General features: G+C 38.4%; 2 protein-coding genes across 2 annotated transcripts; both read left to right on the plus strand.

Moving 5' to 3' along the window:
• The first annotated feature begins 969 nt into the window (after positions 1-969).
• LOC128382855 (uncharacterized) lies at positions 970-2109 on the plus strand. Its single transcript, XM_053342852.1, has 4 exons — positions 970-1128; positions 1218-1326; positions 1649-1723; positions 1872-2109. The coding sequence occupies exons 1-4, from the start codon at positions 1050-1052 to the stop codon at positions 2107-2109; spliced, it is 501 nt and encodes a 166-aa protein (XP_053198827.1). The 5' UTR covers positions 970-1049.
• A 4262-nt stretch (positions 2110-6371) lies between these two features.
• Positions 6372-8488, plus strand: ccl34b.4 (chemokine (C-C motif) ligand 34b, duplicate 4). The gene is made up of 4 exons (XM_053342853.1): positions 6372-6507; positions 8024-8147; positions 8284-8348; positions 8448-8488. Exons 1-4 carry the CDS (start codon positions 6438-6440, stop codon positions 8486-8488), a joined length of 300 nt encoding a protein of 99 aa, XP_053198828.1. The 5' UTR covers positions 6372-6437.
• The last annotated feature ends 6783 nt before the right edge of the window (positions 8489-15271 follow it).

The following is a 15271-nucleotide window of genomic DNA, read 5'->3' on the forward strand; positions in this document are numbered from 1 at the left end:
TTTGAGCCCCAGACGGCCTGCTCGCCAGCGGCGGCAGCCTGGACATTTGAAAGACTTTGTGTTGAGTGATGGGGTTGCCGAGGACGGCTGACCCCTCAGATGGGGGCTATGTAGCGACCAGAGGGGGGAGTGGTCGCTCTGATTGGGACAATTTGAGCTGGTTCTCTGGTTTGAGCTCAAAGGCTCATGGGACTGTTAATGTTGAAAGGAAAGTCATGTTTTAGTAATGTTGTGTGCATGTTTAATTGTGTTATTTGAGTTGGCAGGTTATATGGCCATACATAGTGTTAAGTTGGATGTTGACTGTAATTAACAGTGTAGCCACCGCGACTGAGTCTCCTGGTGTGTTTAATTACCTATGGCCAGTATTCATGTACTGTGGTTGATACTTCTGATGTAGAATAAATAGCACCTCCTGTGGTCGAGCGGTGTAAGGGACGCAGGAGTTGTACAAAACTGAAATCTGTCTATTAGTTCACCTTCTTCCACGTGAGCTCGCCACAATAGTTTCACTTTGGAAACATTAGATAATTAGTTTATTACTGTTTTTATTGTTTTTTTTACTGAGAAATTAAAAAAAAAACCTTTTTGAATACACTAGTTAGAGGTCAGTTTTTTAATTAATCCATCATTTCCTTTCTTTGCTAACACTTTGAAGAATTCATTGATAAAATAAATTGTGACATGAGTGTGACCTTAGTCCTGTAAGGGTTTCCTAACCCCCACCCTCCCCACCCAGGACAATCTATTCAGGAAAAGCTGTGACTTAATTTTTTCCATAGACAGTGTGCATGATGAAAGTTGTTGGTCATTTTGCAGAAATCCCCATACGTCTGTTCTTTCACAGAAGAGAGAGGATGGAGGGAAAAAAAGTAGAACGATGACTGACCGGAGGGACCACTTCTGCTTTTTTTTTAAATAAATAGCCAGTATCTCCAGTTGTTTGTCAGTTCACCAAGCTCTCTGGAGAGAAAGGTAGAAGACGGACCAACAGCGGTTGCTTTATTCAACATTATCTATTAAGCTCTTAATAATCATCCTTTTTGAAAATGGTGAACTCTGGAAACCTGCTGAAGTGTGCGCTGGTCGCCATTGTGATTGTGGTTCTGGCTGATTCTGGATCAGCTGGTGAGTTTAAATTCTAGACATCTTATAGATAAGCTATTTAAAATGACCAATACTGTATTTAACTCTTTTCTGTTACCTTCCATCTCTAGCTGAGAAGCTTGCATCCTGCTGTACGTCAGTCACCAGACAGGAGATAACTGAACCGATCTTGGGATACTTGGTCCAGAGACGTAACCCTCCATGTGTTCAAGCTGTCATGTAAGTAAAAATGTAATGTGGTGCTGTATGTGCTCTTTGAAAAATCTGATTTTCATCATTTATAATCTTTAAAACTGAATTATGGAGAGTTATAAGTCTGGAAAGTGATTGTTAATGACAAATAACGCTTTACTTTTTATTTGCCATAAACTGACACATCTTGACTGCTTTGAAATGAAGCTAAATATACAACCTTGTACTCTACTCAATTTTTAGGCTTTTTAATATCACACACATTCTAGCCAGCATGTATTTCAAGAGAAAACAGGAAATACAGAAAAAAAATACTTATCTTGCATTTGTTTTTTCTTCCTTTTTGCAGCTTTCAGACAGAAAAGGGTCTATTCTGCAGCCATCTGAAAGCTCCCTGGGTTCGCAGCAAGATTAGGGCATTTCAGTGAGTTTAGTTTTATTGTTCATTCATCAACATGCTCACTCTTGTATATCTACAATTATTCATTCAATCCTAAAGTACCAAAAGTCTTTGGTTTGTTCAATGTCTTAAGATAACCTTTGCATCTTTTATGTTTTAATTTTTCTCTCAGGGAAGCTAAAGCTAAAGCTACTCGTCCATCTGTGGTCTCCACGACTCCTGTCTCCCTGCTCTCCATCATCACATCCACTGCCTCTCCTTCTTCACCCTCCTCCTCCTCCTCCTCCTCCTCCTCCTCCTCCTCCTCCTCCTTCTCCTCCTCCTCCCCCTCCTTCTCCTCCTCCTCCCCCTCCTTCTCCTCCTCCTTCACCTCCCAGAGGCCTGTTGATGAAACCAAGTATGAAGAGTAGGCTGCCTTCCTCTCCACCTGCAGTCAATGAAAACAATGACCAAATTTTGCCAAAAAGGTTCACGATTATGGTCTTGATATAGACATTGATATAAACAAATGTTTGAAGTAGCACAAATTATCACTTAAGTTCATATGTTTAGTTTTTTTAATGCCTTTGGAGTAGAATTATTTATTAATTTAATTTAATTGACTAGTGACGTTACAAGTATTCATTTATTTATTACCAAATGTATTCATTGTTTACAAGTTACTGTATACAACTTAATGGAGTTATGTCATAAATTATCTCTGCTAAATGTTTTTGTTATTACTACATAACATTTTATTTTAAGAAATTATCCTCAAAATGTTTTGAGCTATTTATTTATTTGAAACTTTATGTGAACTTGTGCAAATGTGACAACATTGTTCATAAATAAAATGTTCATTGTATGAGCTTACATCCAGTGTTTATCTGCATGTTATTTGATCTCTGTCTGACAACCTTTCTGCAAAAATGAGTAGCTATAAATGTATGACATCTACAGAAGTCAAAAGATCAAACATTAAATAGAGCTAGCTGTGGTTAGTGGTTGGAACATTTAGTTACCCAAATAAAGTTGTCAACGTCACTTCTTTATCGTCATACCATCTCGTGCACCTTTATGCATGTTGTTCACTTTTATGCATATGGTCAGACCCTGGAAAGAACAGCTGCAGCAAGGCTTCAGCAAATGGGGGTCCTACTAAACTAAACTAAACTAAACTAAAGTAAACTAAAGTAAACTAAAGTAAACTATCTTGTCCTTCATTTTCCATTCTGGTCTTCCATAAGTATGTTAAAATACCTTTGTTCACACGGTCATGGTTTGGCACAAATGAAATTAATGAAAAATATAACTGTCCAACAAAAGCTGTGTGGGAGCTGCCATTGCCTTCATTGGTCAGAAGTCTGGCAGGTGGAGAAAGTAGAATAGTAGCACTTTAGGGCAACGTCTCACAAACATTATGTTGCTTCACATGAAGCAAAGACAAAATTCACATCGTTTCCCGCAGTTGGGTCTGACTGAGGTCAGATCACATTCATACCCCAAATGAACCGCACTGAGAGCACCTCTTCAACAGTCTCAGTCAGATTGTTTTGTACCACCAAGGAGGAAATGTACTAGAGATGAATTCAATCAAACTCAACAAGGCAAATGTACTTTTAGATGTGCTTTCATGTGATGTTGCTTTTACCACTCATGATTTTAATTATGCCCTCATTCCTGTGAGCATTATCATATTCTGTTTTGACACTTTAATTTAAAGATTGTGCTTTTGTTTATAACTGAGCAGACAATATTAAGCATTGTTATTATGACAAGCATAATAATTATGTAAAATTAAATTAAATGCAGGTCATAAATGCTTCAAATAAAGTGCTTCTCGGATTGTGGAACAGAGTCTGAAATCCCCTCGCGTCCCACATTTTGAGTAAGAGTTGAGGTGTCTGAGAAATGTTTTGTAACAACCCACGATCTGTCTGGCATGCCCACTTTGGGTACCTTTTCTGAACTTCTCTCCCAAGCTCTCTTTTTTTCATTCTTCTTCACACAACTACAAGTGCAATAACACATTTCAGACTGCCCACAAGTATGCACCATTGCATGGTTAGTCAGACCAGAAAAAAAGTGGAAATTTATCATTTTCATATTTCTGTTGCTGTGGTGTTTCGGTTACAAACATTCTGAAAACTTAACAGTAGTGGCTATAGCACAGGACTCTGCACCGGCCAGTCCTCTTCAATGACTAGCAAATACTAATAACATAGTTTCAAGAATCAAAAGACATCTAGACATCTAAGTTAAGCTGAAAGTATAGTTAGAGCTCAAAAAGCTTGTTCAAATATACTGTGGCTCTTGAAGGGTTGTTGTAACAATCTAAAACAATGCAAATGAACAAAAACATTTTTACTGAGGTTGTTTTGAACTGCATATCCAATTACTTTCAATCTAGATGACTGAGAATGTTTTCTATTGACTTGTTTGGCTCTAAGCTTTATCATTTCGTCACACTACCTTTTCATTCACCAGAACCATCCTACAATCATACTCTCTGTTTGAGTTACTGTTCAGTGGAGGGTGTGAACCAATTCTTGTTTCTAATAAAACCTGACATCACGTTGAGTCAGAGCCAATGCATTTTTTTTTCTCTGATTCATAAATCACATGACAGAAACCATGAAAGCAGCAAATTAAAGCAATTTTTTATTTTAAGAGGTGACTGGCAGTAAATGTGCCACCAACTCAGCAGTAAGCATTGAGGTCGACTCTTTCCGGTGTGGTAGGCCCTTTACTCTCATTCCCGTCATCGAGGATGACACCAGTGGCTTAGAGGTCTGTGTCAATCAATCAGGGTCCTCTTCATTTTCCATTCTTCTCATTCATGCTGCTGGTGCTCGTAGAGATGCTCTTCCTTTGTTGGAAGTTGAAGAAAGACTTTAGAGGAAAGCCTTGGGGAGTTTTATGTATATGGAAGAAGTTATGATGATGCTAATGCCCACACTTCTGCATTTGTAGTTTTCTCAGGGGAGCTGTTTTATCTGTGCTCATAAACTCATTCTTCTCAAACCTGAGTTCCAGTTTCTGATAGTAACCTCTATAGTAGAGTTGACCAGTCTGAGAAAGGAATGGAAAGTAAACTCCTGGAATCAACTTCCTATTTTTAATGAAGACAATTGAAAGAAATGCTGAATTGAACTGAGTTGCAGAAGCTGGTGGAACAAAAGACAGACAGGAAGTGAAGTCATAGCTGATGTGGTTCTCAAATCTCCAGTTTTCTTTGATCTCAGTCTATCACTTCTTTCTTTTTCATTCTTCATTTAAATAAAATTGTTTCAAGTATAGACTTAGCTCAAAAAAGTTTTTATATTTTGTTATTTATTATTTTTCTCTCCCAGATGTGACTGGCTTGCTGTTCTGATTTCACCTCACTAATCAAACCTAATTTAATGTGATGTGTGTCCATTCATGTCCTCTTATCTTCTGTCAGTTTCTAACCTTTTTGCAAAATATGCAGTATATGCATTTAGGTTAAAAATTAAGTTTTTTATTTTGATCAGTGATTGTATCAGTCAGTTAGGTAGCAGTAAGCCCAGTCTGTAAAAAGTCACAACATGTACTCCATTTCTGTAACCATAATTTGCAGAGGTATGGTCAGACTGGTAGCAGTTGTTGCGTCAGGTTGTATTGCTCAACTAAATTTCACATTTCCGTTCGCAAATGAGTGCACCAGCAGCTACTTGCAGCAACTGAATGCTTCATGTTCAACCAAAGTTCATCAATGCACAAAAAAAACATAATATGTTCCCTCTTGCCTGGTTTCATATCAACTCAGATACTACAGAAAGGTTTGTTGTGGCATACTTTGTATATGTGACAAATCGAAACTTCTGCTGCCACTCTAACACAAAGGCTGTGCAAGCAACCACCAACTAAACATTATCAAAGTAACCTGAACATTGTTTCTAAAAGGAAGCAGTGTCTCTACTGATAGCTTTATGTTTGATGCTAATTATAAAGTGACACAAATATAAAAGTCTTTGACAGTCTCTGAGTGTGCTTGTATGTCAATATCAGCACGATCAACACTATCACATTCATGTCACTGAATCAAGTGTATGAGAAACTTGTCTGACCTTATAACCTGCCAAAAACTCTAACTGATGTTAGAGGGGAAATACAACACCAAATTGAGACAGACTGTAATTTTAAATGCAGATATATTCTACCTACAGTATCTTTACTTAGACTTATCTTTGGATCAAATATCCATATTCATTTTGTGGATTTTAAGGTATCTATTAGTTGATTTCATTTCATGTGTCATGACACTACAGAATGTGAGTTACTGTTAACCTGAGTTGATATAAGAGTAAGCATGACACAAACATCCCATAACAAAAAACCTACAGCTGTACTGACTGTAATAATTGCAGAATCAGTGTGGTTTTATATCTGTGCTTATGTGTTCTTTAGAAGTGTGTCAGGTTGTTTCTCAGAAAGATGTCAACTGATGTGTTGGTGGTTTGAACAAGCACAAAAGGGCTAGAAAGATTCTCTGATGAGGGGCGGAGGTGTTATGATATTATGACCTCTCACAGACACACACACACACACACACACGCACTGTTTTTACATGTGCAAATATAACACATAAATACGTCATCAACACTGCCGTCAGAGGGTTAGAGTTTAAATACAACCAAACCCGCCTGAAGATGCTCATTTTGACGTTGCCCATAAATATTGAAACATCTCCCAGTTTGTTCAGTCAGTCGAACAGCTAACAAGTCAACCGACCAAAATGTCCAAGATGATCCTGTCCATCACTCTCCTCCTGCTCTTGTGTCTGTGCAGCAACTCCGCAGCAGACAGTAAGTATTAAACATCCTAACACTTGAACTGCTTCTCTTCACTTTACTCTCATTTTGTTATGTTTTAAGGTTTTAGGCAAAGCTGTCCTTGTCAGAGAACTTGGTCTAGTTCAGGATGTGAGCATGTAAAGACTCTGTATGTGATAGTAAGACTTTAAAGAGTCTGTGAGATGAAAATGCAACAGAAATGCAATAACAAATTATTTGTTAAAATTATAGCAAGAAACAGAGACACTTCAGTTTATCCTATAAAGACAGTTTCATATTTCATTATTTCATAATGAGATGCAGCAATGTGTAATTTCAGGGCTGAAAACACTAAATAATTATCTGCATGTTGTACCAATAACATCAATGAAATGTTTAAGGAGCATTTACCACCTATTTATCATAAACTTGTTTTTAATGATCCATTTTCTGCAATATGAAGACAAATTAACGTCAGACATGGTCTACTTACTGACAAACTTACTGAAGATACAATGCTAATTCGGCTCAATAATTAGCGTTCGATTTCAGGTTGTTCGTCACTTTTAGAGTAAGACGATGTTCTCAGTTATCATATCATATGTCCCAAAAGTTAAGAGCAACCAGACTTGTTTAGATTCTTGTGTTGATATGTTCAAGAACTTAAAACAAGTTCAGCTGCCCTTGACGTTTTGGATATACAGTAAATTTGCTCTCCATCTCCATCTAATAAGCTCTGTATGGCTGTGTGAAACATGCTGTAAATAAAGAATAGACAGACAAGTAGAGTCTCATGATGCCTTACCTTATTTTGTCAACTTTTCTATTACCATTAACATTACCAATTTCTATATTCTGATTAGTTACTACAAGGAATTTTAATATTTTATGTTGATTTTAGCAGCCTCTATGGACAAAAGTAGTAGTGTTTGCCATTTTCAATGTGTACAACCACATCATGTTGTAAAGATCTGCAAGTCTGTCTTAAAACACAGACTTGCCACATGTTTTCCACACTGTAATCATTACTCCTGTTAATGCACTTGAGTAAGTGATGAGGGACGAAATCCACAGTCCTCCTTTCATTTTTCAATATATGTTCTTGTCATTTCAGTACCAAATTCTTTTTATAACAATCCTTCCACTGCAGCTGTCCACAGACACAGAGAGGGTTTTTTTTTTACTGAAAAAAGTGTAATTGAAGAAGATATTATTTTATTAAGTCAGACTCATATTATCTTGAGATAACTTTTTAAGTACAATTTTGCTCAAGATGAGGGTGGTGGATACATTTTTTTTAAGCATTTTTAAGCTCATTTGGAGAGAAACTTTCAATGGCTGGCATGGACAGGAGGAATGATTTCAGCAAGCAAAATCCCATTTTTATGTGGGCACCTGATAGTTTCTATTTTTTTTAAATCTATGTAAAGACGCTGTCTTTAAAGATGTGTAAGCAGTGTGCCACCTGCAAATTAGAGTAAGTACAACCCACCAAGCAGCAACAGGAACTCTCCCCAACACTCAACATCTGTCTGTGTCTTTATTTCAGGCCGCACTGCTGGAAAAAAGACGCAATGCTGCACAAGGGTCTCATTGAAAAATATCTCCAAAGACATAAAAGGGAACAATTACCAAAACCAGACTGCCCATGGCGAATGTGTGAATGCTATAATGTAAGTTTAAATATTGTCTCTGCCACACACAAACACACACACACACACACACACACACACACACACACACACACACACACACACACACACACACAAAGACTCTGGATCATTTTCCTATTTTCTTTTTCTTTTTCAGTTTCAGGACAAAAAAAGGCGGTAGAAGGGTCTGTGTTGATCCCAACGCTGCATGGGTGAAGAAACGTAAGTTACTCATTGTGGCAAACACATCACAAAACACACACACACACACACACACACACACACCAGCACTTTATGATTTGTTTTCTTTCTGCTTTCCAGAAATCGCCAGTATGACACAAGTTGAAGTTGGAAAGGTGTGAAGAATTGTCTCTGATCTACATTTTCCTGCTCCTGTTTGAAAACACCATCATGCACACACACACACACACACACACACACACACAGACACACACACACACAGATAGATAGATACTGTAGATAGATAGACATACATATATACACATATTAAATGCCTAATAATCCCTCCTGAATGCCTCTGTCCTTGCAGCTGATATATGTGCAGAAAGTGTATTAATAAGCAATAATCATATTTGTATCCTAAAATAAAAATTATATTTGTGGGGTTTTTTTTTATTCATGGCATCATATTTTGTTGATCAATGTCTCTTTAATCGGTTATGTTATAGTATGTTGCTTGTAAGACTGGGTTGCAATTTCTCATATTAAACAGCATTGAAACATGAAGGGTGTAATGGTTGATCATTAGGAAGGGGTGGGAGGGTGGGACCAGGGAGGGTTCAGGGACATTTTGCAAATTGGCTGTTCAATGGCTTTAATTGTAAGCTGAAGCAACATAAAATAAATGTTTAATATATCATATTTCTAACTTTAAACCCTATATTAATAAAAAAAAAATTAAAAATAAATCATGTTTGGTTTTCTTGACTGTTTGCATGTGTGTATTCATTATTGTGTCCTAGCCAGAGTATTTATGTTCTCAACTGCTCATCTGCCCGCACCTCATCTCTCACTGTGGGGAAACAACATGGTCCAGGAAAAAAAAAAAAAAAAAAAACTCTTACAGGTCGTTTAGCCTGCTAAACAGTGTTTGTGGGCCATAGCATTTTAACTCTCTGACCTCATTACCTGGTCAATGTGCCTCCTCTCCCTCTCTGGCCACCCTTCCTGCCTGTTGCTATGTTCACCTTTTTGGATGGGACACATTTTAAGACACAACTTAAAAATAAAATGACCTATACCTTATATTAGCAAGCTAATCTCAACCAGCTAGCAGCTCCAGTGAAAGTATTAGTATCAGATTATATGATGGCTAATATTAGCCTAGCCTAGCTATTTTACAGTTCAGCTAACACAATGAACCAACAGAAAATAAGACTTTCATCTGACTCATGAGTGGTAGAGCCATAGCAGCAGCATACCTTTTGTTAAGAAGTTTACAATTGTAAGTTGTCTGTCACTTCTGTTCTCACTTTATATGCAGGCTTGCTGTTACTCACATGTACGATTTTAGCAGCTGGTTGAGAAGAGGTGCAAGGACGGGGGTGGGGAGGAGCTGACAAAAAATTATTATTTTTTGACTCGCTAAGTACATTGAATCGAGAAAACCAACCACATCATCATGTTTAATAACAGTCAATATCATTGCGATATGACACTAAAAAACTACAGTATGTGTTTCCACTTGCTGACATCATTATGAGTTATTATCAGCCAAATCAATCTGAGGGTGGAGCTGCAGAAACCACAGATATCCTGTTAGTCAGGCCAACAGACATTAGAATTAAAAAAAGAAATCTAAATCTAAATTGTGGCAAAGCAACAGGCAGGTCTAACAGAAATGCATTATGGTAAGTGTGCAACTTGACTCATACCAGGAGCTGATAGTCAAAACATTTTAGCTGCTCTAACCACATACTACAAGTTTTAAGATGACACTGCCATGCTAACTCAATTACTGCCTACCAACGTTCCATCTCTCACTTCACTCAGTGGTGCACCAATAACTTTCTGGAACTGAACGTGGTCAAAACAAAAGCAATGGTCATCCACACTTCACACACACCTCCATCTGGACTGGTCCCCACCTCCATCCATAACCAAACAGTCAGCCACTACTTCAAATACCTCGGACCCACCATAGACAATGAACGGACATTTGATCAACACACCACCAACATTCACAAAAGGTCCCAACAGAGACTCCATGTCATTCACAAACTCTGTGCCCTCTGTTGCCCCCCCCACCCATCCTCCTGTACTGCTCGCCATGTTTTTACAACATGCTGATAGAAACACCACCACTAATAGAAACAAACTGACAAAAATAACACACACCGCATCCAAGATCATTAACCATCCCACACCCAACCTCACCGAGCTCAACCACAGAGCAGTCACACGCCTCGCACAAGCAATAACTAATGACCCAGATCACTCTCCCTCACTTCACACTGCTGCCGTCTGGTCGCTGATTCAGGACTCTGAGATGGAGACGGGCACGCTTCAACAAGAGCTTGGTCCCGTCTGCCATCTCAGCACTCAATAACCTCCCTGAATAACCCCATATGGACCCAGCCCTCCTGAGTGTGACATATGTGTCGGTTGTTCAATGTCTGTTGGTGTTTGTGCAGTGTGTGTGTATTTATATGTTGCTCATGTTTAGTGGTGTTGTACAGTGTGTGTGTGTGTATGTATATTGTTCAATGTTTGGTGGTGTTTCTGACAGATTGTGAAAACGATTTCCTGCATGGGAAAAATAAAGGCTATCTATCTATCTTTAATTCTCTCCATTCATTACAAAATCTGTCTCTTCTGAGTCCCAATTTCATAGAGGGGGAGCAGTACGTCACTGGAGAAGTCCTTTAAATCAACACTATACATTGGAAATTACGGATTAAAGGGGAATGCCACCAATATTCCAGATCAAACTGTGTTTCCAGGTGGTGTGGAGTTCTACTGCATGTGAAAAAAGTAGTTTAAGCCTTTTGTGTCTTCAGATGGAGCAGAGTGACTCGGATAAATGTCATCACATGAGTCAGCATCAATTGGGACTGAAGGCTACAAGTTCTACAGGCTCTCTGCTGGAGGCTAGCAGCTCCAGGCTACATGAGCTAAAGAAACCAGAAAACATTCACATTCAAGAAAGTAAAACCAGAGAATTGTAGCCTTATTTAATAAAAGGGGACTCAAAATAATTAATTAAAGTAGTTGGCAACTTCTATCGACTAATCTTTGCAACTTTAGTATGCACAAAACAATGCTTCTCAAGCCTGAAAACAGCTTGAATATTGTGTGTCTTACTTAGTCAACATGGAACATGTGTTGTGTGATTAAACCATCTGCTACTGAACATCCCACTTCTCAGACTCTCAGCAACTGAAGAGTTGACACAAGCTGTGCTTCATCTGGAGGGGAGATGAGGGATGTAAAAATGGAAGGAAGATCAAAACAACAGAGGAGGAGAGAGAGGAGTAGTGAGAGAGCACAGATTGATAGAAGGGCAAAAGGAGGAGAGATAGATGGAACAGCAGATGGAGGCTAATTGAAAAGATGGAGGTGAAGGGGAAGTACAGGACACAGGAGGACTGATGTCTGTGTAAGTGGATGATTGTCTTGATCTTCTATCTTTCTGAGGACCAATCTGAGCTTTAGACCTTGAGAAGTCAAATTGGGAAAGTTTCTGGTGAGAGTAAAGGGTCTGACATGTGGTTGTGACGCAGGGTTAGATTCTATTATTGCACATGCATAACTGTGCAAATATTAATATTTCCATCAAAGCACAACTGCAATCATGCAGGCACAAAAGCACAATGTCAGGGCCACTGAGAGTGTTTCAGTGTGTGAGTGTGTGTTTGAGGAAGTTATCGATAAAGTATTGACCCAAATCTGTGCACCACCAGGAGTATGTTAATGTAATTGTTCACGTACTTGCTATGCACATACTGTATTATGTACACTGTGTGTTACTGGAGGATTCCACTAGAGGGCACACCAGAGAACTACTATAATATAAAATCTGTCAAAAAAGCAAAGAAAACAAATCATTATGTTAAAAATAAACATGGTGACACAACACATCCTACAGATGTGGGGTTATTGCAGACTTGGTCATTTAACTTCAGAACTTCACACTATTGTCACTACTGACGTGCCCACTGACTCTCTCAGATCCCCATACTTCTCCTACACTGCCCCCAACTGTTCATGTGCATATTGCATCTTGCAGGTGTGTCACGTTAATTTTTGAGGATGTGCAAAACCTATGCTCCAAACATCAGTGCTGTAAAGTGTGTGTGGATGCATGAAGTGTTGGCTATAGACAGCAGCGCAAACTAATCTTAAGTGAAGGCCATAAGGAAGGCATCCTGGCTGCTCAGCAGAAAACAGCAAGACGCCTTTTATATTCTTGGGCCACTCCCTCATCAGGTGCAGCTGATCAACTCTGATGGACCTCTAGCACTCCTGGAAGAAAGACATCAAGATTATAACTGAGAAGAACTAGAGGCGAGAAAGAGAGAGGGCCATCACACTATATTTCCACAACAGCTCAAGAGGGAAACACTCTCTGAGGAAACACAAAGAGGGAATTTGATGCTACTTAGACTGTAAACGTGGCAGATATCTACTCTCCTCCTTTAACACAGATCCCAGGGCTTACTGACAAATTATGGACTGAGCTGTGGTTTATTTAACTTTAACTTTATTACACAGCAGGAAAGATTTGTTTTATAAAAGTATTTCTTAGAGGCAAAGCTAAGTCTAAAATATTCACTTTTCTCATTGTAATCTGGCAAAATGATGGATAACTCAGAAATCTGAACAGTACAACAGATGATTGGACAAATTCATGCCTCGTCTGTGATTCTGAAGAAATACGCCTTTATGTTTGTATCATATTTATATTTTCTATGTTTTTACATTACCCTACAAGTTAGCCAGATATCAGAGTTGCTTGTCTTTGTCTCTTCTGACTCAATTTTAACATTTACCAATGAGATAATATCAGAAATAATGGCAATCCAGTTTGCTCCAATCCAAAACAAACACGACCACTACCAGAAGAAACATGAGGCCTCCCAACAATTAATTCAATTTTCACTCAAGTTTGTTTCCTCTATTTACCAATGGAGCAACATGCGCTCTTCCTTGTTGACCTCTGACCTCCCATAGCACAGGTCAGTGTGACCTGTCAAATGCAGATAAACACACACTGTCATGGTGGGATTACTGTGGCGAGTGGAAATATAAACACCAGTTAAAAATAGAAGAAGTGTCTCTAAAAGTGAGAGTCAGTTTAAAACTAGTAATTTAGTCATCTTCCTGATCTTTTATTGTATCCTTTATGGTTTCTACTTTGTTGTCTGTTCATGTTTTTGTATGTTTCATTTCTGCAACTGCATTTGTGAGAGCATATCAGCAAATAAAAAAAAGAAGCTTATAATTACTGTTTCTATGGTTACCTGCAATCTACTGGTTTTCTCAGTTGATTTAACTCGTTTCTCGACTGACAGTTGAAGTCATCAGAATGAGTGAAAATCTTCTATGATCATCAACCACAAAATCAAATGTCTCGTCTTGCTGCAGTGACTGCTGCTTGTGATGACGTAACAGCAGAAACGTGCAGAGGATGGTTGCAGTGTACAAGACGATTATTCCCCCATAAGAGAAAGCATTAGGTGTGGTGAGAGTCTGCGGTCAAACAGAGGTAACGGCATATCCTGTGATCCCCAGTACGTTACTGTAGTACTGTATATGGTAGACCTATGTTTTGTTTCAATTTTCAGTTATTTTTCTGTATATTGTATTGTGCTGTGTTGTATGATGTTGTATGAAGTTTTTCCTCACATTACAGTATATGCAAATGTAAGAATGTAAGTGCTCTCTTACTTTACAAAAAGGAATGTGAAAATAGTCTGGCACAGTAAAGGCAATCAATGTCAGTGGAAAGCACTGATGCAGAGGAGCAATGGTTCTATTTACAGATTTTATCGTTTGCTTTGGCACATTTCTCCAAATATTCTCTAAGTTCTCAGCACTGAGGATGTATTTCCAAAAACAGCTCACACATGCAGCGAAACATTAAAGTTAACCTGCACCAAAACCTTTAACCCTTGGTTCAAAATGAAGTAGTTGCCACAAAAAAGGACACATTCCTTTGACTTTGTATAACCAAGGTGGATGAAATGTTTAGCTATGGACTCTGGAGGTGTGTTTCTCATCTGCTTATTTCCAAACAGTTTTGTCCTACATGTTTCCTTTGACATTGAATGCCTGCTGTACCAGACTGTTGTTTTTCTGAAGCGAATTGACTGCTGTTGTAATCAAAGTGAATATTCTTCAGGCGCTGATTTAAAGAGGACAAGGTTTGACGTTCCCCTTTGTAAAGCAAAAGAGTGGCGAGATTTGCATATAATGTGGAGGAAAACAATTTTATTTTCCTGCAGCAGTCACACAACACAGTACAATACAGTAAACAGAAAAATAACATAGGCCTACTATACACAGTACTATAGAAACGTACTGGGAATCACAGGATATCCTTCTGTTTGACCACAGACTCTCACCACACCTACTGCTCTCTCTTTCACTACAACGGGGGAAGAATCGTCTTGTACGCTGCAACCATCCTCTGCATCCACTGCAGCAAGACAAGGCATTTGATTTTGTGGTTGATGATCACAGACTTTACACCTCTGTCCAATGTTCATCTGAGCAGATTCCATGTTCACAAACTGTAGTAAGTCTGTTGCGCAGATCAATCAATCAATCAATCAATCAATCTTTATTTGTATAGCTGACTTAAAGCTATAAGCTAACTGGACAGCATTTGCTATTGGATGTGAGAAAGTTTAAGTTGGCACCTGGCAACATCAATTTATCAATTCAGCAGACTTAACAACCTCTACATATCATTATAATTTCTGAAGCATTAGATGGATTAGATGTATGTTTGAGAGTAAAACTATTCAACTGAGAAGAAACACAAACTATTTTGATCACAAAGACAAATTTGTCTAAATGTGCTAAAACATTTGCAAATGGTAACAAAGAGAGAAATGCTCTTTCTGTTGTGCACAAGTATCAAAATGATACTGAATGAGAAATGAGGCAAAGCAACACCT

This window comes from Scomber japonicus, chromosome 21, assembly GCF_027409825.1.
Source record: "Scomber japonicus isolate fScoJap1 chromosome 21, fScoJap1.pri, whole genome shotgun sequence".
NCBI classification, from domain to species: domain Eukaryota; kingdom Metazoa; phylum Chordata; class Actinopteri; order Scombriformes; family Scombridae; genus Scomber; species Scomber japonicus.

Excerpts from the sequence above, each read along its gene's own strand:
- LOC128382855 (XM_053342852.1), top strand. The coding sequence starts at position 1,050 with ATGGTGAACTCTGGAAACCTGCTGAAGTGTGCGCTGGTCGCCATTGTG. Across the intron at positions 1,129-1,217 it reads GGCTGATTCTGGATCAGCTG|CTGAGAAGCTTGCATCCTGC; the intron begins GTGAGTTTAAAT and ends TTCCATCTCTAG. Across the intron at positions 1,724-1,871 it reads AGCAAGATTAGGGCATTTCA|GGAAGCTAAAGCTAAAGCTA; the intron begins GTGAGTTTAGTT and ends TTTTTCTCTCAG.
- ccl34b.4 (XM_053342853.1), top strand. The coding sequence starts at position 6,438 with ATGTCCAAGATGATCCTGTCCATCACTCTCCTCCTGCTCTTGTGTCTG. Across the intron at positions 6,508-8,023 it reads CAGCAACTCCGCAGCAGACA|GCCGCACTGCTGGAAAAAAG; the intron begins GTAAGTATTAAA and ends TCTTTATTTCAG. Across the intron at positions 8,349-8,447 it reads CGCTGCATGGGTGAAGAAAC|AAATCGCCAGTATGACACAA; the intron begins GTAAGTTACTCA and ends TCTGCTTTCCAG.